At 51.0% G+C, this 27,876-nt stretch overlaps 1 protein-coding gene across 7 annotated transcripts; it reads right to left on the bottom strand.

Moving 5' to 3' along the window:
* Positions 1–76: 76 nt before the first annotated feature.
* A4galt (alpha 1,4-galactosyltransferase (P blood group)) lies at positions 77–27,378 on the bottom strand. 7 transcript variants are annotated; one of them, XR_008722421.1, is made up of 6 exons: positions 27,351–27,378; positions 20,455–20,565; positions 13,777–13,937; positions 9,952–10,059; positions 7,728–7,866; positions 77–270 (listed from the first exon to the last, which is right to left on the bottom strand). XR_008722421.1 is itself a non-coding variant. In XM_055627267.1 (6 exons), the coding sequence occupies exon 6, from the start codon at positions 5,970–5,972 to the stop codon at positions 4,923–4,925; it is 1,050 nt and encodes a 349-aa protein (XP_055483242.1). In that variant the 5' UTR covers positions 5,973–6,019; positions 7,728–7,866; positions 9,952–10,062; positions 13,777–13,937; positions 20,455–20,565; positions 27,351–27,378; the 3' UTR covers positions 4,523–4,922. The 7 variants fall into 7 exon arrangements, 6 of the variants coding, with proteins under 6 accessions (XP_055483242.1, XP_055483241.1, XP_055483243.1 ...); XM_055627267.1 differs by lacking the exon at positions 77–270 and adding an exon at positions 4,523–6,019 and having other exon boundaries at positions 9,952–10,062; XM_055627266.1 differs by lacking the exon at positions 77–270 and adding an exon at positions 4,523–6,019.
* Between the last annotated feature and the right edge of the window lie 498 nt (positions 27,379–27,876).

Here is a 27,876-nt window from a genome sequence, read left to right as displayed (position 1 = left end):
TTTTTTTTTTCATTGACAAATACCGAAGCGTCCAAAGGGCTGGTGACTCTTCTGTCTGTTGAGCCTCCCTCCAGCTGCTCCTGGACTAGCTGTTCCAGTGCCTGTAAGGTTTGTCATAGGCCATTGTTATATCCAAACAGGTCTGTCAGGGCGGCGGGTGCTCTACCGGCAGGGGGCTCCACCATGTAAAGGTGAAAATCAGCCCCTGCTGTATCCTGTAGACCAGGGAAGCTGATGGTGTCGCCACAGCCTGGAGCTGCTGCCTGGAAACTGGGGGAAGGAAGGAGGCACACAGGAGTTAGTCCTGCTGTTTGCAGTCCCCGCCTGAGCCTGGAGGGATCATGGCCAGGGGGAGAAAGGTGATCCAGCCAGCCGGAAGATCCCTCCTCATCCTGTTCCTTCTCCCTGGAAGCCTCCTGGACCGGGTCATGCTTAAGGCACTGGAGGCAGGGCTTTCCCGCCTGGCCCACGTGGACTCAGTTGCTCATTTTCCAGGTGTACCCCCAAGTACTGCTCTACTGCTTCCTAGGGATCCCTCAGTCCTGTCGTCAACCCCCAGACATGCTCATGCTCTCTCTCACCACCTGAAGGGCGTTTAGGTCCTTCCCTCCTTGTGGTGGCTCCCTGCTTGCCCAGTGCCCATCTCCGGGTGTGGCAGCTGCTTCATGGGAGAGGCCACTCCCTGTTCTCCGGCTCTGCTCCTCCTAACTGCTTGTCATGCTTCTTCGACTAAGTCGTAGATTAAATTCTTTATGTCTTTTTTGATTTTTTTTTTGTTTGTTTGTTTTTGTTTTCTTTTGAGACAGGGTCTTATGTAGCCTAGGCCAGCCCCAGACTTAACAAATAGCCGAGGCTGGCCATGGCTGAGAAAATGCCTCCACTGGATTGGCCTGTAATTTCTTTTCTTTTTTGAGACAGGGTTTCTCTGTGTAGCCCTGGCTGTCTCGGAACTCACTCTATAGCCCCCTCTGGCCTCAAACTCAGGGATGAACCTCTCAAGTGGTGGTGCATTTTCTTAATGATGCAGGAGGGCCCAAATCAATATGGGCAGTGTTAGCTACCCCTGGGCATGTGGTCTTGGGTTCTATAAGAAAGCAGGCTGACTGAGCCATGGGGAGCAAACCAAAAAGCAGCACCCCTCCATGGCCTCTGCATCAGCTCCTGCCTCCAGGTTCCAGGAGGGATGAAATGCCTCCCCAAGCTGCTTTTGGCCATGGTGTTTTTCACAGCAATAGAAACTCCAACTAAGACATGCTTGCTCTCCAGCTGCCCTACCCAGGATAAATCACATTTGAATCTTTGCCCAGTCCAGACCTCCAGCCTCACACCAGAATTCCCAGCATGCATAGCACAAAACTGGCCCTAAGCAGAAGTTTAGTAAGGAGCACAGCAAGAAGGCAGATTTCCAGGAATGGGGCCCACAGTGCTCATCTCTCCTTGGCCTCTGCTCAGGTACTCAGCTGGATGGTGGTCCAATTTAATATTCAAACAAGAGGCTAAGTGTTGATCCAGAAGCCAGGGGAAATTAGTCCCCTAACTGTGAGCTGCTGGGAAAGACTTCCCTGCTGGAAAGTGCCTGTCTGGCAGGCCTGGAAGCTTCATTAGGTAACTGATAGAGAGCTTGCCTTGGGCCCCTGTGGGTAGCATTCCACAGACTCGGACAAAAAAAAAAAAAAAGATATCTGTAAACAGACTATTCAGTGAGAAACCATAGGGGCCTGAGGATCTGATTTCATGTCCCCAGGACATGTTCCACCCAGGCCACCCCTCCCTTTGCCTCTCTCAGAACCCAGCTGCACAGAGAATGGTCTGACTTCTGAGGTAGGCAGGGTATCCTCTCACTGGGAGTTGGGCCAAGGCAGGGAAAATGTCTGCAGAGCATCTGGAATCAGGCCCTGGCAGAGGGTGGGGTCCCTATAGGGCGGTATGTGTGTGTGTGTGTGTGTGTGTGTGTGTTTCCATGTCCCAGGCTCCAGTCTGTGGATGCAATAAAGTTATAAGAATGTCCTGCTCCCAGGCCACACAAGCCTTGCAAGCCTGCTTCCATCTATCAATCTCTAAACTCAGGAAGGGCCTAGACTGAACCTCCACTCTACTGGTGTGGAAGGTGGGGTTCCATAATAAAGGATTTAGGGGCACACAGTGGGGCTCCTTTGATAGTCACGTACACCCTGGGAGCTAGCAGGGCTGACTCAGCTCTTTGCAAAAGAGGAACATGCTGAAACTGGCCTCAACGGAGAGGCTGGAGGCTGGCAAAGGGGCTCCTTAGCTGGACATTAAGCAAGACCTTTTCCCCCCAGCCCAGGAAGTGCTTGAACAAGGCCTGTGATGGTGGATGCTGGAATTACCTCACTGGGCATCAAAGCTTCTCTCTTGGTCTAGGAATGAGCCAGCCATTTGCTCTTGTCTCCCAGGCCCTGCCTCCCTACTCTTCTTGGTATGCTGTTATTTCTGGTGCCCTGTATCTTGCCTGGCAGTTTATGGTGGCTGGAATAGGAGGCCCAGAGTCAGGGGGCTGGGCGAGACACAGGGTGCTGGATGAAGGGAGGCAGAGAATGCAGGAGAACCTCTCTCTGCTCAGTGCTAACCATTCTCAGAGCATCTCTCAGCTCCCTGCTTTTGGATACGGCCCAGAGAGGCATGACTCAAGGTCGGGGCCCTGGCTGCCTCCTGGATCCATCTGGAAGGTCCATCCACAGGCCCTCAGAGAAGGGCTGCAACTGTTCCACCCACTGTTGAGGGTCACGTGGCCAAGTCTCAGACTGATGTGCCCCATAACCCAGCAAGTAGTAGACCAGGACGGGCCTCTTCTGGGCCCTCAGCTCTGCAGGGGCTAAGAACATTTTGAGGGGGCTGGAGAGATGGCTCAATGGTTATGAGCACTGGCTGCTCTTCCAGAAGACCTGAGTTCAATTCCCAGAACCCACATGGCAGCTCACAATTGTTCCAGAGGACTTGACACCCACAGACATACATGTAGACAAAACACCAATGCACATGAAATAAAATAAAAGAACATTTTGAGACCCTCACCTAGCAACATGGGGTCCTGAGCCTGACCCTGGGGAATGATCCTGAGATACATTTGGCAAGTTCTCACTTTCAAGACCTTTGCTGAGACAGGTTGAAATCCACAATGATGGGAAGCTTTCCTTGCCCCCGCCTCCCCCCTCCCCCGGGTGCTGTGTGCCCAGAGGAGGCTCAGTCCCAAACTACTTCCTAAGAGGAAGTCTTCCTTGTGGGTAGCAGTGAGAGTTGGTGGTGAGGATGGCCAGGAGAGGCACCGCAGGCAGCATTGGCACAAGCATAGGAGCGTCAAGGTGCTGCTGTGAGTGTGGGAAGGAGCCAGGAATATGAGTTCAGTGTGGATGGAGAGAGAGGGAGGCAGGGCTAAGCAATGGAAGGCCTTGGATGCTGGGCCTCAGGGAGCTGTGGCAGTGCTTATGGGGAGGGGGCGACATGTTTCATGTCTGTGTGCCAGCACCTGTTTAGGCTGTCGCTAGATCATCATGTGGCTGAACAACCCCCAGCCCCAAGACATCATGTCACGTGTTCCAGTGTGTGCAGTCATGTACAGTGTTCGTGCGGTCAGAGTAAAGCCTGTCATTCTAAAACAGAAAGGAAGAAATGAAAAGGATTGATGAGGCTCACCGGCTCATGCCTATAATCCTACCTCTTGGGAGATGGAGACATGACAATTGCTGTTAATTCCCCAGCAGCCAGCCGGGACCAAGATTTCTTTTCTTTTTTAAAGATTATTCAGTGCCTATGTGTGTATGTTCGCATGGCAGTACAGGAGCTAATGGAGACCAGGAGTCATCAGATCCCCTGGAGCTGGAGTTACAGGTGGTTGTGAGCTGCCCTACTGAGTGCTTGGAACCAAACGTGGGTCTTCTGAGAAGGCAGCAAAAGTGCCAAGCCGTCTCTCCAGCCCCTATAAGCTGAGATCTTTCCAAATGATACTGTGATTGGCTGGAGAAATAACTGGCTTGCAATTTATCGTCTTCATCGAAGCCCTCACATGCTCCTGAGTATTTTTGGAGCCAGGCACCTCACTTCCTTACTGAGCTGCCCAAGGCCTTGTGCAGGCAGAGCAGAGGCTGGAGAAAAGTCCAAAATTCCTGGCAGCCTCCTGACCTCCCGCCCCATGGGAATGCCCAGCCAATCAGAGGAGAGAATCAGCAGTAGCTGCAGAGCCTTTCCCATGGCCCAGTCCTGATGCTGGAGTTACTAGTAGCCTATCCAGGCTTCCAGGGTGAGGCCGAGGCCCTTCCCAGGCTTGGCTGGGGCTAGCCCCTACTCCTCATGCCTTGGTGTTCACACTGAGGCCCATTTAGGCTAAAATAAATCTAGGCTTATCGAGGTACGAATAGGCTATTTGTGAGCCTTGAGAAATGATTTGGAACCACAGGCTCCTTCCACACCTTGGCAGCCAGCCACTCCCTGTCCCGTTCCCATCTGCAGAACAGTGTGCCTGGAAGTCTATGTTCACAAGCATACCATGTGACCGTGAGGCATTGGATGGGGTAGTGAGTCACTTTTATTATAGCCCCTGGCGTCTACAACAGGGAGGGGATTTAAAACCTTTTCCCTGGAGCCAAAAGAATTTCCACATTCCCGAACTCCGGAATGGGTTGTGGCAGCTCTTCAGAGCAGTGTCCCAGGGGAGGGGAAAAAGATGGTGTTCTCAGGGAGGGCTGCCCTACCCTTTGGTTTCATGAGGCTGAGAGCACTGGACCCTTGTCAGCATTCATACACAAGCTTCTCTGAGTTCCTCTCCTGCCACCAGCCCCCAACTGTGTGTCATCCAGCTACCTTGGAACGCTCAGTGTTCCCCCTCTTTCCTGCCTGCCGATCCCACCTCCCCGGGAAAGGCGTTAATAATCCTGCTGTAACACGAAGGCTGCCCGGAGGGTCCGTCCTCACAAGTACATCTTCATGGCTTCATGTGTCGTGGGGCAGTAGCGGGCATACAGCTGAGCCAGCAGGGCCCTGGATGTGGCCTCGAGGTGTGTGCCCTGACTCTTCTTGTTCCACACGTGAACAGCATAGGTGGCATTGATCAGCCGGGCCAGTTCCTCGGAGCTGATCTCTTCAAAGTATTTCTTCCAGTTCTGCCAGGGGATGGGGTAGAAGGCCTCCGGGGGCAGGGCGGTGACTCCTCGGCAAGCGTGGCTCTCCTTCAGGCTGCGGATGGAACACCACTTCTTGAAGACTCGGGTAAGCAGCTGGGGGCCCTGGTGGCCCCAAATCCAACCATTGTAATGGTCCACAAAGTCATGTATGCACAGATCCAAGAACTCATGCTTGCGCTCGAAGGCCAGGAAGGCGCCATTGAGTACGTAGCGGGATTGGAAGCCCAGCATGTTGGTCAGGTTCCTCAGGTTCTTGAGGACGATGAAGTCTGTGTCCAGGTAGATGCCACCAAACTTCCAGAGGAGTGCGATCCTGGAGGCATCTGACAGCACCGGCAGCAGGTAGGGCTCCCAGCGGCGCTGAGCCCTCAAGTACCAGGCTGCCAAAGGTGTGTCTTCAAACAGCTGTTGCAGATCTAGAGGTTGTATTAGGACATTGGGGAAGCAGCTCAGGAGAGAGACGCCAAGGTTCCGGGGCAGGGCTGTGCTGTGTCTAGTTAGCCCTTTCATGAGCACCACCACCCGGGAGTCTGGGTGTGCCCTGGCAGCTGACTCTACAGAACACATAAACAGAAAGCTGGGGTTGGTCCTGTCTGATGTCTCTAGGAAGAAGATGTTGCCTGGGGAAGGGAGGCTGGGAAAGGCCAGCTGGGGGCAGGGGATGGCCACTGGCAGGCTATACTGTCGTCCTGGGTCCTTGGGTGAGTCCACAGCGTGCCAGTAGATCATGAAGAAGATGAAGAGTGTGACCTTGAAGCTGATAATGACGAGGGTGAAGACCCGCTGTCTGGGGGTGGCCCTGAGCATCCGCAGCAGGCAGTTAGGGGTCTTGGACATGGTCTCCTCCAGATCAGAGCAGGGGACACCCACAGGGATTGACTGGTCTGTAAAAAATGAGCACCAGCATTCAGGTAGGCTGGCCGCAGGCATCCGCGACTCTCGAGAAACGTGTTTCCCGCCAACACCAAGGGGACACAGTGCCAGCTTTCAAAGCCTAAGGTCTCTGAGACCCAAGAGCCATGAGCTGCCCCCGCCCCCAGAGAGCTACCTGCTCATCTGTAAACCAGGAGCTGTAGACTGGGGTCTGGGCAAGGTCCTTTTTGCCCCATGTAGGAAACCTGTGAATGCCTGGGGACCAGAACCCATGGCTCTGGCAGTGTGCAGCCAGAGTCTACCACACTCAAGGACAGTCAGAAGCAATGACTGCCACGTGGCCCCCTGTGCCTGGCCAAGTCTGCCTCTCTTGGCCTATTGGGGCTGTCCTTTGACTCCTCAGCTCCTTTGTCCTTTGACCAGGCTTTGGCTCACTCAAAGACAGGCCACGAAAAGCCTCCAACACATGAAGACCTGGACTCAGGATTGCAGAGATGTCTCGGTGGGTAAAACAGCGCAAGGCCCTGAGCTGGGATCCCGGGAACCCACGGAGAAGCCATGCACAGCAATGTGTGCGTGTAACCCCACCCGTGGGGAGGTAGAGACAGACGGACACTTGGGGGCTCTTTTTTCTAAGGATTTATTTATTTATTTAATTATTCATTTTATGTGTATCAGTGTCTTTCCTGTGTGTATGCCTGTGTGAGGTTTTCAGATCCTGGAGTTACAGACAGTTGTGAGCTGCCATGTGGGTGGGTGCTGGGAATTGAACCTGGGCCCTCTGGAAGAGCAACCAGTGCTCTTAACCCACTGAGCCATCTCTCCAGCCCCACCTGGCAGGCTTTTTAAGTCGGTGAGGATGGCCTCGAATTCACCAGTCACTATATGGACTATTTGACTATTGATTCTCCTGCCTCAGCCTCCCAAGTACTGGGATTGTAACTAGGCCCCGCCACACCCTACATCATACACGGGCTCTGTCAATACCGACCATCTAACCGACAGTAATCCACACACACAAACCTGCTGAACCCACACAGGCAGCTGACAGGGGCTACTCCTCGCCTCTGCCTTAAGGATGAGGACACGGACAGTCTATATCTCTCGTGCTGTGCCCAGGTAGACAGTGGCAGGATGTGTCCGGGAGGAGTGGGCAGGGTTGAGGGTGTCTGTGCTCTTACCACATTACCTTTTCCTGGGGAGAGAGCTGGTCCTGGAAGGAAGTGGCCAAAAGGGTGTCTGGCTCACTGCACAAGCCTGGTCCTATAACCAGAATATCACCAGCAGCCCTGGTGCTGGGTCACCCCATACCTATTGTAGGTTCTAGGTTGCCTTCACAGCCCTCAGGCCCTTGGCTACTCCAGGAGACAGTTGCAGCTTTTTTTTTTTTTGGACACAGTTTCTCTGTGTGTAGCCATGGCTGTCCCAGAATTCACTCTGTCAACCAGGCTAGTCTTGAACTCAGAGAACCACCTGCCTCTGCCTCCTAAGAGCTGAGATTAAAGGTGCTCACTGCCACCACTCGGCCAATTGCATTATTTTGACCTTAGGAGTCAGGAAACTTGAGTGGAAGGAGGTCAAAGGATTAGACATAGCCAGGTAGGAGCTACAGGGAACTGAGATTTGAGTCCTTAGGCTCTTGGAATTACCATCCCATGGGGAAGAGCTTGGGGTTTGAGCCTTCTCGATGGACTCTCTCCAGGTTAAAGAGCTACTGACCAGCCTGGGCAGTCCATGGCGAGGAGGTGGGGTCCTAGCAGCCTGTAGGCATACTGGATGTGTGCACTGGGTTAGGAGCCGATCTTCTCTGCCAACAGGAATATGGCCTGCTCTCTGATACTCAGGTCTGCCAGACCACCTGCAAAAGATGAAAGGCAGAAAGGGTCAGACCTCCAGTAGCTGGGCCCTCCCAGCTGGAAGGGCAAGTTGGTCAGCAATTTTGGCTTCCAGAGTCTGGCCCTGTTGCCAAACTGAGCACATTAGCCCGTGCTTGGCCCTTTGGGCACACTGTCTGGAGACAGAGGGACAATACAATTAACTAGAACTCCCTGGGTGAAGTGGCACTTGGGCAGGACACGAGGGAGAGAAAGGAAGGGCCAGTCAGATGGAGATGGAAGTGGCCAGTGGGAGCCGTGCACCTTTGTCCCCACAGGCTGCAAGGGGCTATGGGAGGTACCAAGGAGAAGAGCCCATACTTGCTCCAGATCAGCTCATACTCAGCAAGTGAGAGACAAAGGCTGAATCCCAGCACTGGAGAGGCAGAAGCAGGAGGATCACTACAAGTTCCAGGCCAGCCTGGGTTACATAGTGAGGCCAAGAACCATACACAACAAGATGAAATATACTCGGAGCTGGACACAGTGACTGGGTTACAGGGTTAGGGGACATTTGAGTTCATATACAAGTTTGGGACGGCCTTGGGCATCATAGCCTGATGCTAGTATTTAAAAACAAGCTGGTCACAGTGGCACACGCCTTTGCTCCCAGCACTCTGGGAGGCAGAGGCAGATAGATCTATGAGTTCAAGGCTAGCTGAGTCTACAGAATAAGTTCCAGGACAGCCAGGGCTACACAGAGAAACCTTGTCTCAAAAACACCAAAAAAACAAAGTCAGAGGCTGGAGAGATGGCTCAGTGATCAAGAGTACCTTCTGCTGCATCAGACTGGAGTTCAGATCCCAGTAGTACCTACACCTCAGCTCTGAGAGACACAATACCCTGTTCTCGTCATGTAGACATTTGCACGCACACACACAGATAAATGCTTATAGTACTAGGGAAGGCAGGGGCAGGAGGATCTCTGTGAGTTGGAGGCCATCCTTGTCTACAAAGCGAGTCCAGAACAGCCAAAACTATACAGAGAAACCCTGTGTCAAAAAAGAAAATTAGGGCTGGAGAGATGGCTCAGTGGTTATAGCAATGGCTGCTCTTTCAGAGGTCACGAGTTCAATTCCCAGCAACCACATGGTGGCTCTCACCCATCTATGATGAGATCTGGCACCCTCTTCTGGTATATATGTAATAAACAGATAAAATTAAAAAAAAAAAACAAACAAACATCAAAGCAAACCACCAACCAACAACAACAAAAAAATGTTTTCATTACTTAAAAGATACGAGAAGAAAATTAAGGATATCCTAGGCTATATAGCAAGTTTAAAGCCAGCCTGGGCTACATGAGACCCTAAATAATATGAGGATTCAGGTCCCTGCAGCCTTGTGCCTTACACCCCTGGCTTATCCCACCCTCTCCCTGGTTCCTGATCTATGTCAGCCACATACCATCATTGCTCTAGGACCTGCGATACCTCCTACTTTCTCTGCTTAGATGGCTCATTCTCTACTCATAATTCACCCTCATGTCTCAAACCTATAACTCCAGAGATCCCTGCCTTCCACTTGTTTATTCTTCCTAGTGCTTATCCCAAAATACTGTGCCTGTTTAGGTAAATTTATTTAGAAATAGTCCAATGGAATGAAAATGGCCTCATAGGCCTATAGGAGTGGCATTATCAGGAGTTGTTGGAGTGAATGTGTCACTGGGGGTGGGCTATGAAGTCTCAGATGCTCAAGCCATGTCCAATGTGGCACTCTCTTCCTGCTGCCTGAGGATCCAGATATAGAACTCCCAGCTCCGTCTCCAGCACCATGACAGTGGCTTACACCTCTGAAACTGTAAGCTAGCCCCAATGAAATGTTTTCCTTTATAAGAGTTGAAATGGTTGGGCTGGAGAGATGGCTCAGTGGTTAAGGGCACTGACTGCTCTTCCAGAGGTCCAGAGTTCAATCCCCAGAAACACATAGCTCATAACCATCTGAATACCTTCTTCTGGCCTGCAGGCATACATGCGGACAGAGCACTCATACACAGTAAGACATTCAACAAGGATAGCTATTTTGTCTTACTGAGTGACTCACATAGAGCAAGCTAATCTCCAACTTACTATATAGCCGAAAAGATGACCTTGAACTTCTGATCCTCCTGCCTCCTTCCTCACTGCTTCATGCAAGCAAGGCAAACACTCCACCAGGTCCTGCACCCAACCTCCTTCCTGCTGGGATGAGAAGCCGGTGAAAGAACTCAAAAAAGAAAAGTAGATTTTTGCATTTATTTTGTGTTTGTTCAGCATCTGGAGGCCTGTCTAGCATTCCACAGGGAGCAGATGAGGGAATCTGTGAATGAACCAAGGAGGGAGGGAATCTGTGAACAGGCGTATCATTGGCTGAGCAGGGGGCCAGCTGCTGACTGAACAAGAGCACCAGTGAGCGAGCAGGGTTGGAGCGAAGGTCAGTGAGCTGCTTGGGAGCCCAGCCAGGGTTATGCATGTAGCAGAGCTGGGACAACCAATGGAATGATGCGAGCTTTGTCCTCCTTTGGGGAGTGAGGCTATTCTGGGCATAAGTATTTTTTTGTATGTGTTTCATTTTTCATGACAGGGTTTCTCTGTGTAGTCTTGGCTGTCCTGGAACTTACTCTGTATACCAGGCTGGCCTGGAACTCAGAGATCAGCCTGCCTCTGCCTCCAAGGATTAAAGGCATACGCTGGTCCTGATGCCACCACCCTGCAGGGTCCTAAGCAGCTTTAATACAGTGGGAGACAGATAGTATATGGACAACCATCAGCAGAATGCACCCCTGAGTATTTGGGACCTGAAGTCCTGGGGTGCCCTGACTCTGCCATGGCATAGGGTAGAGCCCAGGCCTGAGGTGGGGTAGGATGTGCCTGACCACAGCTTGAGGTGCTAGATTCAGAATCACACACACACCATATTTGGTGTCAATAGCTGAAGAAGACTCAGGAATAGAAGTTATGTACTGGGCCAAGTTGGCCACAGCTCAATACCCATGTGACCTCAGACTCAAAGTGCGCACACCCCCCCTCCCCCCCGGGTAGGCCCTGCAGCTGCACCGCAAGTCCTGGCCCTTGTCAGAAGAGCCTGCCATGGCCCTGTTAGCTACCTCCTGTCCCCAGGCTTCCTTCCCTAGGGCAGGGAGCTATTTTCAGACAGTATGTTCACTGGGCACTCTGCTGCTCTAAGCAGTTCCATGGTTCCCTATTACCAGGACCTTCCGTGACTCATTGCAGAAGTGCAGGCTGGCAAGGACAGAGGTTGGCACCAGTCCCAGCACTGTTTTCCAACCCAAGTGCTACATCCTTAATGGATGTACCTCCATCTGTTTCCCTGGCTGACTGTGAGCCAAGACACTGTCATGGGGATGGTCAGATTTGGCCCACATTGAACCCCGTAGATGCCATCTCTGGGCTGGAGTGCCAACAAAATGGCTCACAGAAAACACGCGCTGAGCCAATGGAGGGTCAGACGTTCTGACGGGGATAGAGGTTCTAGAAGAACTCAGAATTCCTATGTGTGGTACCTCACTGGCCCCCTTCCCCAGGTCTCTGCAGACAGTGCTGGCAACCCTATCCAGGGGTCCTCATAAGATGAAAGAAAACAGAAGACTCCATTCAACAACCAAGCTGGGACACACGTAGAACCAGGGCCATGGAGCCTGAGGAGCTAAGCAGAGATTGTGTGGTGGGAGGTCCAGGGGGTCCATGCAAAGTGGAATGGGGAGGGGGAGGGGGATAAAGGAGTGGGCCTATCGGCGAATATGGACCAAGTTTCTAGGGTTTCCAGGCCACCAGACAAAGTGAGGCTGGGATGGGGTGAGTCCTTGTGGCCTATGACACATGGCCCCAGGAGTGGCAAGACTAAGACCCAGTTTGGGTGGAGAACATGAGGTGTGTCTCGGGCCCTGCCTAAAAGCTAGGCCTCCACAGACCACAGTGACTGGCGTTTCCTGTCAGGCATCTGTGTAAGGGAGAGGGGTTGGGCAAAGGAGAGCCACTGGGGTAATCTCTAAGATTACGGAGGAGCCCGTGGCCCTCTTATCTCTATGTCCAGCAGTGTGATTGTGTGCGGCCTTTGACCAGGACTGACCTTCTATTTTAACACCCTCCCCTGGCTCTCCAGAGTGAACTGTCAGAGCACAAATTCCTAGTCCCTGGTCACACTTGCTTCTAGGGCAGTCAAATCACATCCCCTTCCCATTGTCTTCCCCGCTGCTTAGACAGAGACTAAAGTATCCCAGAGTCCCCCAGCCCACTTTAGGACCCCCTGCTATGTCCAGGACACATACCACAGGAGAGGTTATCTCCCTGAGCCTTGCCTGGGCATTAGGGTCTGTCCACTTTGCTTCCTGGGCCAGCAGGGACACTACAGACTACAGTCCGTGGCTGGAGAAAGGGTAAGATGCCCCACATAGGGAGCTGACTGTAAGGTAGGGCCGTTGGCAGAATGCTGGCTCAAGCATCTATAAAATCCAGGATTCTCTCCCCAGCACCACCTGTGTGTGTTCTGTGAAGAGAGAGGAGAGGGGAGGGGAGGGGACCAGAGGGGAGAAAAGAGGGGAAGAGAGGAGAGGAAAGAAGCTCTGTCCCAAAGGGAATAAAAGGATAGCTTACTTCAGCCCCCTCTCCTATGGAAACACACACAGAAAAGTAAAGAAGTTACAGCTTTAGAGAATCGAGGGCACAGAGAAAACCCAAATTCTCACCCACATGGAACTGTGGCCCAAAGCACGACTACACAGCAGTGAAGTGGGGAGCGAGAGTGCACAGGGACCCAGGGACAAGGACCTCAGAAAACATCAGCGATTATGATGGAACCAAGCTTCCCTTCTAAGAGGGAGGCAGGCAGCAGGAGCTGTGGCCCACATAGACTAGAAGGGCGTATACACTGATGACGTGACCGCACCATGGTATGGTTAAGGGGGAGGTTTTTATCGTAGCTATGAGAGAACAGGTAGAGGAGTCTGGAAGAACCCACAGCAAAGAGAAAAAAGTATGGTAGACCGAACACGGCCAGCAGGCTGGACCTGGCCAGGGGTGACGCAGGAGCAAAGCAGAGAGATAAGGAGAAAGGGGAGAGGGTGAAAGATGAAGAGAAAGAGTGTTGGCAAGAAAGAGGGCAAAATAGCAGGGTTATAAGGAGCCTGAGGAGCTGGGAGACAGAAGCCCATGAGCTGGAGAGGGTTAGGAAAAAGGAGGAGAGGAGCGCTGAGAAATGCAAGGATCCTGCAGGGACCCTGAAATGTGTAAGAGATGCCTGCCACACTGAGGAAGCCTGGAGGCCAGCGGCACTTTGGTGTGCCAATTGGCACGACAGATTGTGATTCTTCCCTTCTGCAGTGATAAGGAAAATGGCTCCTTTCTGTAGAGGGATCTGGCCTCACGGCTCCTGACGAATGCCGCTCTTTTGTCTAGTGGGCAGAATCTGGGGAAATGGAGCTTCCTTTGAACTTAACAAAGTAATTGGAAGCAGCTGACTTCCCAAACCAGGGTAGCTTCAGAGGAACCATCAAGCCATCAACCAGAACAAGTGAAGAGGAGGAGGAGGAGGGGAAAAGAGGGAGGGGGAAGCCTTTCTAGAGAAACTAGAGCCTGGGGCCTCATTCCCAATATCAGGGCCAGCATGGTAGTGCACACCTTTAATTTGGAGGCAGAGACAGGTAGATCTCTGTGAGTTCAAAGCCAGCCTTGCCTCTACAGAGTTCCAATCTGGCCAAAGCTACATAGCAGGGCCCTTTCTCAAACAAAACAAAACAAAACAAAACAAACATAGAAAAACCAACACCACCACCCACCAAAAAACAAAAACCAAAAAACAAAACAAAAAAACAAACAAACCAAAAAACCAAAAAAACGGTTAATTGCTAGTCTAGAGAAATATTACTGATTTGAATATGTGTATAAACTAGTACATACGAAGAAACTTCCGGGCAGTCCACATAGTCATGAGGTTTGGCTGGAACCATCTGCTTCTGTGTTCTCACTCAGACTGGTGGAACTATTTCTTTTTCTTCTCTTTCTTTTGCTCTCAGGTCTTGGCCAGAACCTAAGTATGTTCTCTCCGGTCCTCTGGGTACCTGTGAAGATTTGCATCTTGCCCACCCCTGTCCTGGGGTGTTTTTCTTTTAAGCTCTAATAAAACTATCCTCAAACTGAAAAAAATAAAATAAAATAAATATGGCAACCCCGTTACACCTCAGCTAAATTCTGAGGGATTGCTGGCGGATAGATAAAAGCATTCAGTCGGCATTCCCCGGGAACCTGTGAAAGGAGCCAGCCATCTTCCCTTGCCTCTGGCCCTGTCTTGGCGTCTACCCGTGGTCACATACCAAAGCTCTGCTAACCTCCAGCGGTGAAGATACATCCGTGAGTGCAATCGCTGAGCAATCTCCTATCAGGAATGTGTCAGGCCGTGCCCTTCATTTTCCTTGTCCGTTTAAAGGCTTATTTGAGCCACTCTGGAGTTCTACTGAACTGTCTACTGTCTAACTTTGGGGCCCTTTCAAGCAGATGTGGGTTGGGTTGAAGTATCTGAGCGTATGCTGGGGTGACAGGGGAGTTGGAGGTCCTGTTATTTTGTGACCTAAGCCACACAGAAACGAGAGTGTTGGGGCGCGGACATATTCTATTGTAATGCATGTAACCGTGGGAAATGCTAAGTCTGTGGGACCGTGACAGCATGGGAAGAATTCTGGGAAGGTAGCCTTTTATAAGCTTCTGGCTTATCTAGGCATCCTCTGGTTCATACATGCATATATGTACACCTGTATAAGCCACAGACAAGCTGTGGGAATTGGGCTCGGGGTTTTTTGTTGTTGTTGTTGTATTTTTGGTTTGTTTTTTTGTTTGTTTGCAACAGGGTCTTTTTTAGTCCTTGAGTTCTATGTATCTGAGGATGACTTTGAAGTTGGGATCCTTCTGCTTCTACCTCTATTTTTTTTTTTTTTTTTTTTTTGAGACAGGGCTTCTCTATAGCACTGCCTGCACTCAATTTGTAGACCAGGCCGGCCTCGAACTCACAAAGATCCGTCTGCCTCTGTCTCGCAAGCGCTGGGATCACAGGCGTGTGCCGCCACCACCTGGCTTTTCGCCTACCTCTTGAACACAGGGATTCCAGCCACCATGCCTGCTTTATACAGTGCTACAATGGAAGCCTGGGCTTCGAGCCTGTGGACAAGCAATGCATAAACTGAGCTTCGTCCACTGCTCATGACCATCACCCTCAAGCAAAGAGAATTACACCCCACCAACCATGCCTCTATCATAATTCAGAAATAGAAATAAAATGATTCAAAAATAGGCATTAGTTGCTGTATTATCTTTTTTTAAATTACTGCCGCCAAACACCTCATAAAAAGCAGCTTATATGGACTTCTTTGGTGTACAGTGTGAGAGGTGGCCTTCACCATGGCAGCGAAGGCCTGGTGTGGTTCTTGATGGCACTTGTTGGCACTCAGAGAATCAGGAAGGAGAAGCCAGAGCACAGCTGGGTTTTCTCCTTCCCCTTTTGCTCAGGCTCCTCTGCCACTCTCCCTCTCCCTCAGCGTGGGCCACTTCTGGCCACTCCCACTTCTGGCCAAGACCTTGCTCCTTAGAGTTGTTCTGTGGAAACCCCCTCACAGACATGCCCAAGGAGCTTCACCAGTGCCCAAGGCTAAACGTTTCTCAATCCAGACAAGTTAAACCAAAACAAAGATTTACAGATATTTCTAAAAATGACATTAACGGGAGCTGGAGAGATGACTTCATGGTTAAGTGTTCAATTCCCAGCACACACACACACACACACACACACACACACACACACACGAAAGGCAGATCACCATGGGCACCCATACACTGAGACAGACAGGCAAGTAAGAAATAAAACTTTAGATAAAAACAAAATTAAGAAGACCCGATGGTCCTGACACAATGCTGTCAAATCAAGACTATCATCCTAAGATGCTGAGCACAAGCCTTATGATTGAACAGTTTTGTCTCTTGCCGAACCTGCAACCAAACTCATGAAAAACCCCTCCAGCAAGTAGTTTCTCTCTCTCTCTCTCTCTCCCTGGTTCCCAAGGTTGTTTTATGTTTTCTTTGCAAGTCACTGTGACTCTTGTCTACTGACATTGCTCACAAGAAAAACATCTATCGGAGTAACCCGAGCAGGATTTGAAGACTCTACATACTGCCTTCGGGACAGACAGATAGAATTAAACTTGAGAACGGACTCCAGAAAGGGTTTGTGGCTATCGGTGCCTAATCCCCTTTCCCTCACTTCAGATACGGGGTGAGATCAGGTCAACAAGGCAGCTCCCACCCTGGTGACCAGGCACAGTTGATATAAAACCATATATAACCTGGCCAGTTATGTCTTCAGGGAAAACTGTCCAGAGATAAGGTGGGAAGTTGTTCAGAACTGAAATGAGTCTGGTGGTACACACCTTTAGTCCTAGCCCTTGGGAGACAGAAGCAGATGAACCTCTGAATTTGAGGCCAGCCTGGTCTAAACAGTTCCAGGACAGCCAGGCCTGCACAAAAAGAAGCCCTGTTTCAAAAAACAAAACAGAACCAACCAACTAGCCAATCAAACAAATGTATGAAATGGCCAGGGTCATAGAGATAGATGCATGCCTGAAGTACACACACACACACACACACACACACACACACACACACACACAATCTAGAGACCAATACCCAGATGAAGGTAATTATGAAGAGGAGACAGCACCCCCAAGACAGGGGCTGTCATCTGGGAGGAATCACACTGATCCACTTGATCACAGACAGCAAAAATTTCTGACCACACTGCTCAACCAGAGATAGGGTTAATGACCAGGCAGACTACACCTTGACCAGGACGGTCAAGCTTGCAGGAGGCTAGCTTGCCTCTTGCCTCCTGTCCTAATTCTTCCACCATTTAAACCTAAAGCCCATACCAGTAACCAAGGACGGAACTGAGAGTTACTGGGCCTCTTTATTCCTTTTCCCATGTTCTCACATCCACCAAACCCGGCTTTCGCTGTCACTCAGTGTGTGTGCTGGGACAGGTGTGTGCTGGCTGAGTCTAATGGGACCGCTCTGATCAGAGGCCTGGTTCTTGCCCTGAAAACTATAGTTACCGGGCCAAGAAGGTAACTACACAGCAGGTAAAGGCCATTGCTGTGTAATCTGATGGCCTGAGTTCCGTCCCAGGAACCCACAGCGGAAGGAGAAAAGTTATCCTCTAATCTTCACACATGTGCTGTGGGCCTCAACTGCCCTGAAAGATGCCAGAACTTGAAGTCTTGCTAGAAACTGCTCCTGGTATCAGCTGAAATGGACAGAGCCATGAGGAAGGAGAGACCAAGCCTCAGAGGAGGCTAGAGCATCTTGTCACTGTATTCACAAGTAAGCCAGCCAGAATTGGTGGCATGAACCTGTGATCCTGGGACTCTGGAGATGGAGACAGGGGGATCTTGAGTTCAAGGACAGCCTGGGCTTACAGAGCCAGACCCTGTACAAAAACCAAACCAAAGAGAGGAGCCAGAGAGATGGCTCAGTTTGGTTAAACGCACTTTTTGCTCTTGCATAAAACCCAGGTTCGACTCCCAGCATCCACACGGTGGCTCATAACCATCTGTGAATCCAGGTGCAGCACAGCTGATGCCTCTTCTGACCTCCTCAGGAACAGCCATGTAGATGGTTTGCATACATACTTCAGGCAAAACACTCATATACATAAAGTTTGTTTGTTTGTTTTGAGACAGGCCTAGAATTTGCTTTGTAGACCAAATTGGCCTTGAACTCAGAGATCAGCTTGCCGCTGCCTTCCTACTGCTGGGATTAAAGGGGTGCACCACCATGCTCAGGTCATAGTTTTTTTTTTTTTTTAATTAAAAAAAAAAAAATTCAGAGATTAGACAATAGAAAAGGAACCACCGAAACAATGAAAAAAAATGGTCCTTCCTAAGTATCAGGACCATGGAGCTTTTGTTATCTGTGCTGGCTAGTTTTATGTCAAGCTAGTCACTCAAAAGGAGGGAACCTCAATTAAGAAAACACCTCCAAAAAAGCCAGGTGGGTCTGGCACACACCTTTCAGCCCAGCACTGAGGAGGCAGGGGCAGTCAGATAGATTTCTGCGTGTTTGAGGCCAGCCTAGTCTACAGATGAAGTTCTAGGACAGCCCCTCACCCCCCCCCCCAAAAAAAAAAAACAAGCCGTGGGTAGCAAGTCAGCAGATAGCACCTCTATAGCACCTCTATGGCTTCTGCATCAGTTCCTGCCTGCTGGTTCTTGCCCTGACTTCCCTGAATGACGGACTGCAAGCTGAAAGACTGAAATAAACCCGTTCATTCCCAGCTTGCTTTTGGTCATGATGTTTTCCACAGCAATAGGAACTCTCAACTAAGACATTTGTTTTTAGTGTGTGTGTGTGTGTGTGTGTGTGTGTGTGTGTGTGTGTGTAAGTCGGGGTGGAGTGGGCATGCATATACGAAGGTCAGAGGACAGCTAGACATATGTTTGAGGGCCTGAGCTCAGATTTTCAGTGTGGCTTGTATGTCAGGTACTTCTACCTAATAGCATCTTGTTAGGTCAGACCAGCTTTGCTTTGTTTTGTTGGTTAACTGGAACTCACTATACAGCCCAGGCTGGCCTGGAGCTCAGAGACCTGCCTGCTCCTTCTCCCATACTGTGTACCACCAGGCTCAGCAGGACCAGTTTTGAGTTATTATGTACTTGGCTTATTTTATTTGTACTAAGCACATGCCTCGTGACTGAAGAGGACATCAGATCCCCTAGAATTGGAGTTACGGATGTTCGAGAGCCATACTGGTGTTAGGACCCAAACCCAGGTCCTCTGCAAGAACAGCCATTACTTTTAAATGCTGGGCCATCTCTCCAGCCTCTGGTTAAGCAAAATTCTTCCTAGGATGGTTAAAGAATTTTTCCCACACTCTCATGTGGCGGAGAAGACTGGAGAAGAATAAACAGGATAAACTCACTTAGCCCTCTCTCTCAAACAGTTTGGCCCCAAATTTCTATTTCACATATCTTTAAAAAGAAAATAATTTCTTTTTTTCTTTTGCTTTCGAGACAGGGTTTCTTTGTGTAGCCATGGCTGTCCTAAAAAATCCACCTGCCTCTGCCCCTGGAGTGCTGGGGTTAAAGGCATGCGTGCACTTTGGCCGTACAAGTCACATTATTTGTTTATTTGTTTTATTTTACGTGTGGTGGTTGTAGTGGGGTACAGATGACATGAATACATGTGGAGGTCAGAGGTAACCCATGGGAGGCAGTTCTCTCCTTCCACCATGTAGGTCCCAGGGGTCAAACTCAGGCCATCAGGTCCAGTGACAAGTACCTTTACCTACTGAGCCATCCAACCAGCCTAGAAAAGGACTTTTAGGTTACAACCAAGTAAAACCCAACCCTAATTTGTGGCCAAGAGACAAGCGGGGCGTGGTGACACATACCTGTTAACCTCAGCAATGGGGAGGTGGAGTCGAAAAAATCAGGAATTCAAGGCCAGGCCACATATTGGGCATGTCTTTAATCCCAGCAGAGGCAGGGGGATCTCTGAGTTTCGGGTTAGACTGGTCTACAGAGTTCCAGGACAGCTAGGGCTATTCACAGAGAATTTGTCTCAAAAACAAAAAAACAAAAAACAAAAACAACCAAACAAACAAACAAAAAAAAAACCCAACAAGTGCTCTTAACTGTTGCTCCCTCTCCACCTCTGAAATGAGTCAATTCAAGCTAAATTATCGGGAACAGTTCTTGGGGAGTTTCACTGGTCCCAAGGAACAGGGCCAGGGAACTCACCACACAATCAATCAGAGAGGCAGAGAAGTGGGGTGGGAGAGAAGGAAAAGGCAGGCATGTGCTGCTCAGAGAAAGAGAGAGAAAGAGAGAGGGAGGAAACCAAAATGTCTGAATTAAAGGAATTCTGGGAGAACCTGGAGGCCAGGTTCTCTTTGATATGTTAAGTAGGCACCTCAGCAGCTTGTCCCTGGTTTGAATAGGCAACAGGAACACAGGATGATCCTCCAAGCCAAACCGCTGCCATCTTCAGTTCTGCTGGGTCTCCTCCCCTCTCCCTTCCCCCCACCAAAAAAAAAAAAAAAAAAAAAAAGACAGCTGGGCACGGTGGGTGGCCCCCGCCTGTGATCCCAGCACTCCGGGAGGCAGAGGCAGGCGGATCTCTGTGAGTTTGAGGCCAGCCTGGTCTACAAAGGGAGTCCAGGTCAGCCAAGGCTACCCAGAGACACCCTGTCTCAAAACAAAACAAAAAGAAAGGAAAAAGAAAAAGGGTAATAAACAGTTTGAGCACATACAAAATATGAATCTTTAATAATTACGCAAGACCAAGGATGGCTATTTTGTTGTCTTTTTTTTTTTTTTTGGACACAGTGTATCAAGTTGCCCATTGGTCGCAAACTCCGTATGTAGCTGAGGAAGAAGCCTGAACTCCAGATCCTCCTGCCTCCATCTGCTGAGTGCCGGGGTTACAAGTGTGCACCGCCACACCAGTTCCATCATTCCAGCACCAGCTCAGCCACATCCTCAGCCCCTGAGGACATTTTTCAATGGAGGAGAAATTCGAACTGATAACATCTCTCACCTGATTAGCTTGGCAAAACCCCAAACACTGGCTTTCAGAAAGGCTGTAGGCTAAGTATGCATCTCATGCGGTGTTAGGAATTTCTTGCGCTGCTGCATCGAAACACCACGACTGAAAAGCAAGTTGGGGAAGAAAGGGTTTATGCAGCTTACATTTCCATATTTCTGTTCATCTCCAAAAGAAGTCAGGTCAGAAACTCCAGCAGGGTAGGAACCTAGAGGCAGAAGCTGATGCAGAGAGGTTGCTTACTGGCTTGTTCCTTATAGCTTGCTCAGCCGGCTTTCTTGTAGTACCCAGGACCACCAGCCCAGGGATGGCACCACCCACAAAGGGCTGGGCCTTCCCCCATAAATTACTAATTTAGAAAATGCCTTACAGCTGGATCTTACCAGAGGCATTTTCTCAATTAAGGCTCCTTTTTCTCCGATGACTCTAGCTTGTGTCAAATTGACAAAAACCCAGTCAGAACATAGGGCATGCATCTCAAACAGTGCTGTTCAGCTATGGACACCACTCAGACAATGTCAGGCATGGGCTGAGGAGAAGGCTCATTCGGTGAAGGGCTGGTCCACGCACCACGGCCTGAATTTGATCCTCAGAATCCATATAAAAGCTGCTAAGTGCATTTGTACCCCAGAGCTGGGAAGGCACTGACAGGAGGATGCCTGGCCTTCCTTGCCAACTAGCCTGGCCTACCTGGTGCCTCCAGGCCAGTGTTTGTCTCAAGAAAACAAAACAAGGGGGGGGGGGCTCATCTCCTGAGGAACAGACTGGAGCTTGACCACAGTGTGGTCACCCACAAATCCTTAAGCATTTCCCCTGCGGCAGCTAAGCTACTCTGTGGGTTTGTCCTACGGAAAGGTGACGTTTGTGCAAGGTCATAGGTCGCAGGTTTGTTTGCAAGATTAGTAAAACCCCAGAGCAGGTATTATTTTCTGAATAAATGAATAAATGATCTCTCCTTTGGAATTGGCTGCAGTAACTAACTTGGGGGAACGCTGCTTACAGACCCCCAAGCCCATCCAAAGACAGAAATGTTGCATGCTCAAAATTGTTTCTGAGACAAGGTGGTACTACGTAGCTTTGGCTAGCCTGGAACTCAGAGAGGTCTAACTCCGCCTCCCCAGTGTTGGGTTTTAGGGAGCAAGAAGTTACAACTGGACCATACCCCACCTCGCCGCCACCTGAGGATGCAAATCAGAACACATATTTTGGACCTTCCCAAGGACACTTTCCTCGTCCCACCCAGAGTCACTCCTGTCCTGTACTGGAGTTGCAGTTGGCTCCCTTTTGTCTTGTTGAGACAGTTTCTCTGTGTAGCCCTTTCTGTCCTGGAACTCACTCTGTGGACCAGGCTGGCCTTGACTCACAGAGATCTGTCTGTTTCTGCCTCTCAAGCGCTCAGATTGAAGACTTGTGTCACCGCTGCCTTGGCTACAATTTTTTTTTAAATCATACATAGATATGTTAAGCTGGACACGGTAACACTCAGCACTCAGGAGGCTGAGAGGAGGACTGACTCAAGTTTGAGGTCAGACTTTGCCACATAGCAAATCGGTTTCGTTCTCCCCACCCACACATACAAATTAAAATATGCCTAAGGGTTGAGAGCTTGCTTGCCTAGCTCATTCACAATTAAAATATGATTGATAAAACTAAGCAACAGGGCAGGGAGATGACTCACGGGTGTAAAAGCTGTGAAAGACTTGAAACCTATAGTGGAAAGACCAACTCCATAGCATCCTCCTCTGATTTCCACACACACCCAACAATAATATTTTAAGTGTAAATGCAAGGAAGGGAAGGTTAGCTCAATGGCAGAGCACATTCGTAGCATTCATGAATGAAAAGAAGGACACTATACCTCCTAGGTAGAGTTGAGGAGAAGGTTCCTCTTATAGATATGAGGGAGGATACCGTCAGAGGCATCCGGAGGAATCCCACTGACTGGGGCCATGAGATGACAAAGGAAGAGGAGGAGGGCAAGCAGACCCAATGAGAAGCCAAGGACCAAGAGAATTCATGGCTGAAATGGCAGGTTTATATAGGAATGAGATAATATAGGTTTATATAGGACGGACCACAGGTACGGGGTGACCTCTCTCCTGGGTTTGGACCTGACAATGCACCAAACCTTGGGTTTAAATCAGCATCAAAGAAATGACTTCATTTCAAAATAATCTGAAAGATGTTTGCAGGCTAGCTACACTACACGCAAACACTGCAGTTTCATAAAAGCTACTTTAGTGTTCTGGGATTCTAGAGCAATGCCCCATGGGTAACCGAGGCTGATTCTGTGTGAAGCCCTGGCATTGACATATCCAGCTCCCATCTCCAGGCCATCACTGCTTCCATTTTGATGGCCAGAAGTGGTTTCCACCTTTGGACTTTCAGAAACACCATGGCAAATGGATCTCACCAAGATCCTTATACCTAACATCTTTTAGAAAAATCTTTAAGTACTCCTATAGGGCTAGTTCTTAGAAAGGAGACTCCTGCGTCAAAGGCGGGTAAATGATGGCTTTACAGCCTGTTCTCCGGCCTGCCTGCTCCCGCCACAGGGCACGGCTGCCAGCCCACACCCTCATGGTCCCTGCAGGACAGCCAGTTGTATTCCCTGGAGCTGGTGTCTTCTTGTTTTGTGGTCTTCCGTCTGTGAGGCGCTCTTCTCTGGTGAGAAGTCATTTTCCCCAGGAGGTTAAATACATCAGTCTCAGAAGTGGGCAGGAAAGTAGCCACCAGAGGCTAGGGAGGAGAGGGGCAAAGGTCGGTGGGGAGTAGCAGCAGGTTGGTGACACCTGACTCAGCTACAACTTGGCTGTGACATCTACAGCCGGTGTCCTGACCACAGCAGAAACCAACACACATCTCAGAATAACTAGGGTCCGGCACAGAGGGGGAGTTTGATGAATATTCCTATCAAAACTGCCCTTTGAACCAATCCCCATACTGCCCCTCCATTCAATGTGCAATCTTTGTTTGTTTGTTTGTTTTTGAGACATAGTTTCTCTGTGTATCCCTGGCTATCCTAGAACTTGCTCTGTAGACCAGGCTGGCCTCGAACTCACAGAGATCGGCCTGCTTCTGCCTCCCAAAGTGCTGGGATCCCAGGCATGGGATGACCACCACCACACGCCTTCAATTTGTAATCTTCTGTGAGTTGAAACCAAGGCGCAGCTGAGAAATGGAAATGCTGGGTGGGGTTCAACCATCGTTTACCCGTTGAAAGGGGTCAACCTCCCTGTGCTGGAGTAAGGGGCTCAGGGTCACTGTGATGAAGAAAGGCCTGACCCTGAGTTTCAAGTTCTGTCCCAAAAGCTGAGGGAAACATAAGTGTGACTCCTTGTGGGCTTGCCCCCCCCCAGACTTTCCGGAAGGAGAGAAGGAATATTACTGGATAGGTGTTCCTGAGCGGCCCGCCCTCCCCTCCCCCCCTTCCGTCTCAAGCCCCCACCCCCACCATCCCCTTTCTTCTGCCGACCCGTAGTCGTGAGCTTCCACACCTGGTTTAGAACAATGACTTCCGCCCTTTTATCGGTTTCCCATCTCAGGCTTGCTTAGGGCTCTTTGTTCCCCAAGCTCCCCATTTGCCAGTTCACACCAGCAGACGTGGCCTCAGAGGCCTCGCTGTCAGAGGGAGTGAGCTCGTGGTTGACCCTGGACCCAGGGGAGAGAGGGGCCGGCTGGAGGGCGTGCAGACCCTGGGATGGAGGGAAAGGTCGCTTTCCTAGCCCCGCAGGTGAGGCTCTACCCAGACCGTCCCCAGGGAGAGGAAAATGGACGCTCACTCACATGAGGACGGCAACACCTGCTCTCTCACGTGAGAGAGGGCTCCAGAGGTCAGGGACCCAAAAGGTCCAACCCTAGCAGAAGGCGCTAAGGGAGTTCAGAGGATCCTTCAGGTGGGGTGCAGAAGGCTTGACCCCCCTTCCCAGGAGTCCCTTCCTAGGAGTCCCAACTCCCCCAAAGGTGCTCAAAGCCAGTCCAAAGAGGCCTCTCTCAGCCCTTGCCCTCACCTCCCTCCAGAGTACAATGCATTCCTCCCTTCATTTTCTGGGTTCCCTGGGGACCCCAGTCTATAGACCAGCCAGTCCCCTCCCTTCACCCTGGGCCTCCCACAGAGCCCTTTTCTGGCTCTTTCTAATCGGCTTCTAAATGTAGCCAAGCCTCTCCAGGAACACACATGAACACACGAACGAACGAACGAACGAACACGAAAACACACACACACACACACACGGAGATAAAGCAAAATTAAAATGTAAAAAACCTGCTCCGGACTTGGGGAGTGGAGCCTAGCTGCTAGACTGCTAATATACAGGAAGCCCTGGGTTTCATCCCCAGCACCCCATAAACCTGGCTCTGTGGTCTATAGTCCCAGCCTTCGGGAGGCAGGAGGATTGTAAGTTTAAGGGTAGCCTTAAAGCTAAACTGCATGTTACAAACCAGTACGTGCTACATGAGACTGTCTTAAAACAAACCAAATAATTAAACAAATGGAGAAATGCCTGAGCTCCCTGGGGCTGGGAGTGGCTCAGCAGTTAAGAACACTTGCTGTTTCAGAGGATTCAGGTTTGACTCCCAGTCACCATTCGGTGACTCAATTCCAGTTTCCAGCGTATCAGACACCCTTTTTTCTTTTCTTTTTTTTTTTTTTTTACCTCAGCGGACACAGGCATGGGTGCAGTGCACATACAAACAGGCAAAAACGCTCATATACAGTGAAACAAATGTAAACGCTCAGACGCAACAAGATAAATAAATCCCAAACCAAACGGAACAACAAAGGAAACCCCAACTCTTCAAACATATACAAGTGCCAGCAGTAGAAAACCAAACTACCAAAGAGCTCACATCCGCTGATAAACAGCACACAAACTCTTAGCTGCTCACTGTCTGACTCACTGTTTCTAGGGAAAACAGAGATACATACCCACCGTCAGAGAAAGGGTACCAAGGCCCAGGGCTTCTGCACAGCCAGCAGTTGAGATGGTCTTTCACACTGACCGGCTAAACAAATAAATGCATTTATAAAATGCATACATTTGTATCTAGGTATTAGAATCTAGGTAGATGTGCAGGCACAGGCCTCTAGTTCCAGCACTCCGGAGGCAGAGACAGGCCTATCTCTGTGAGTTCCAAGGCCAGCCTGGTCTACATTTTTAATTTAAGCGCAGAGGGAGGAATGCTGGTGTGCAAGCAATTCAACTGGCCTGCCCCCAAGGGCCTTCAAGGTCCTGACAAGGTCTTATGTCATCATCTGCCACCAGGTGTGCAGGATGTGAAGGGCCCGCCTGCCAGCCGGCCCAGCTCTCTCTGTCTCAGTCTTTCTGTCCTTCTCTGCCCTCATGGCTCTGCCCCCACCTTCTGTCTTGCCTGCCTGTCTACGTGTTCAATCATCCTCTCCCCTCCCCCTCCCCCCAAATAAATCTCCTTTATAGCAGATAAAGAAAGATGTGGTGGCATTAATCATTCTTATAACATGGGCTACACAGTGAGGCGGTGTCTCAAAACAAAAGAAAAAGTAACAAGTGTCTGAAAGAACCAAGTGTGAAACAAAACCCAGCACAGTTGAGAAGGAAATAAAGGTGTTAATTTCGGATCACGGAAGGTCTGGACCCCAACACCCCAATCACCAGGCTGTTCTGGGGGTGATGTGGTAGGTCATAGTCGCCTCTGGAGAGTCAACCAACCCTGCTGACACCCTGGGACATCCATCACCCTTTCTCTGGGACTAATCCTGTCAACCTCGACAGACAGCTGCAGAGCCGTAACTGGTGCAAGGAAACAAAGCAAAACTCCTTACACGATTTCCAAATAGGTCGCCTCCTACTAAGCTGTCTCAGCAGGGACAAAAGCCCCCGAGGCGTTGAAGAAACGTAGAAGAAACAAACAACAGAAAACAAAACAGGAGGCTCTCCTCTTCCTCCCAGTTCCTGTGCGCTTTGGTCTTTAGGTTGAGGACTTTCCTACGTGAAATTTCTGCCGAGAACGCGCCTGACAAGCGAGTTTGGGGACCCGCGGGAAGTCAGAGGCTAGGGGGAGAGAGGACCTCGGAGCCGGGTGGGGCTACGGCAGCTGGATTGCTGTGGATGAGGAGACTTTTAATCTCCCGCGGGCGAGAGGCTCAGTGGAATCTGCCAAGGAGATGTGAGCATCTAGCTCCAGGTGACAGGCGAGGAAACTGAGACGAGGGGGCTCGCTCCAGCAGCAGAGAGAGGGGTACAGGATAAACCCCCCAGGCGAAGCCTCTTCCAAGCCCATCAGGGCTTCCGATTCCACCTCCATCTGAAGAAGGGCAGAAGCGGGAGAGTCCTGACCCCAGGACCGAGCGCTGGTGGGCCGCGGCTCCGCGCTGTCCCTCCTTGCTCCCCAGCTTTTGCCAGGCTACCCCCTTCCACCCGAAGACCCTTCCGCGAGCCGCGGGTCGCAAGCCGGAGCATCCGGAAAGCCCAGCGCCGACTCCCGGCCCGAAGCCCTCCCTGCGAGGCGCGGCAAGTCCGGTCCTCTCCCGGACGCGCCCCGGAGCGACCTTCCAGGTACCCTGCGCGCCCAAGGTCGCGGAGCAGGGCTCTGGGATCCGGTCTTCGGATCCCCAGTGGTCCCTCTCCCCCTTGGGCCTCACCCTCCGAGGGCCGCAAGGCTGCGGGAGGGAACTGCGGAACCTTTGCGGGCCCAGAGTAGCGCTCAACTTCGGGGCGCAGCTCGCGTGCAGGCGACGGCCGAGGGACCACAGCGCGGAACCGGTGCGCGCACCGTTGTCGCCCGTGGAACAGGTGGCCAGGCGGAGACCCGGACCCCTGGCATCTCGCAGCCCACCTCCCCGCCGGCCTAGAACAGGGGTGCCCCGGACCCCAACAACCTCCCTCCCCGCCCGCTGCCCACTCCCCAAGTACCTCCGGCTCCCTCGGCGGCGGCCGGCTACTGCGCCCCTGGAGGGCGGGCGGTGGCGTGGGCCCAGCGGACAGGAGCGCCGCCCCTCCAGCCCTGGGCGGGGTCGGCCCGCCCTGCCCCGCGGGTCCATCGCGGACTCCGGGGGCGGGGAGGAGTCCCTCCCCTTTCGCCCATAGCTAGGGCTCACAGTTTAGGGGAGCGCCACCTGAGCCATCGCTAGCGGGAAGCCAACAGGTGTGAGCTGACCCCCCCCACCCCCCCCCCGTTACGCGGTTGGCAACACTCTCCTCAAGCCTACGGTTTTCCCTCCAGCCCACTTTGCCCCCCCCACCCCGGAATTCCCAGCAATCCTCCTGCCTCAGCCTCCCAAGGCTCCGTTTTCTCCTCTTAACGGATGAAAAAGAAAACAAAATAAAAACAACCCAGCCTCAAAGCGATTTGGTTGTTTACTTGAACGTTCTGCAGTTGAGAAGGGGCTACGTCGTCTTAGGTCAGACTGACGCCACCGCCCAGACTCTGTTGCAAGTC

Source organism: Psammomys obesus, unplaced genomic scaffold (assembly GCF_907164565.1).
Source record: "Psammomys obesus unplaced genomic scaffold, mPsaObe1.curated_primary_1811, whole genome shotgun sequence".
Classification (NCBI taxonomy): domain Eukaryota; kingdom Metazoa; phylum Chordata; class Mammalia; order Rodentia; family Muridae; genus Psammomys; species Psammomys obesus.
The sequence above is the reverse complement of the archived record's forward strand: the minus strand, read 5'-3'. Positions and strand labels throughout refer to the sequence as shown.

Excerpts from the sequence above, each read along its gene's own strand:
- A4galt (XM_055627267.1), bottom strand. The coding sequence starts at position 5,972 with ATGTCCAAGACCCCTAACTGCCTGCTGCGGATGCTCAGGGCCACCCCC.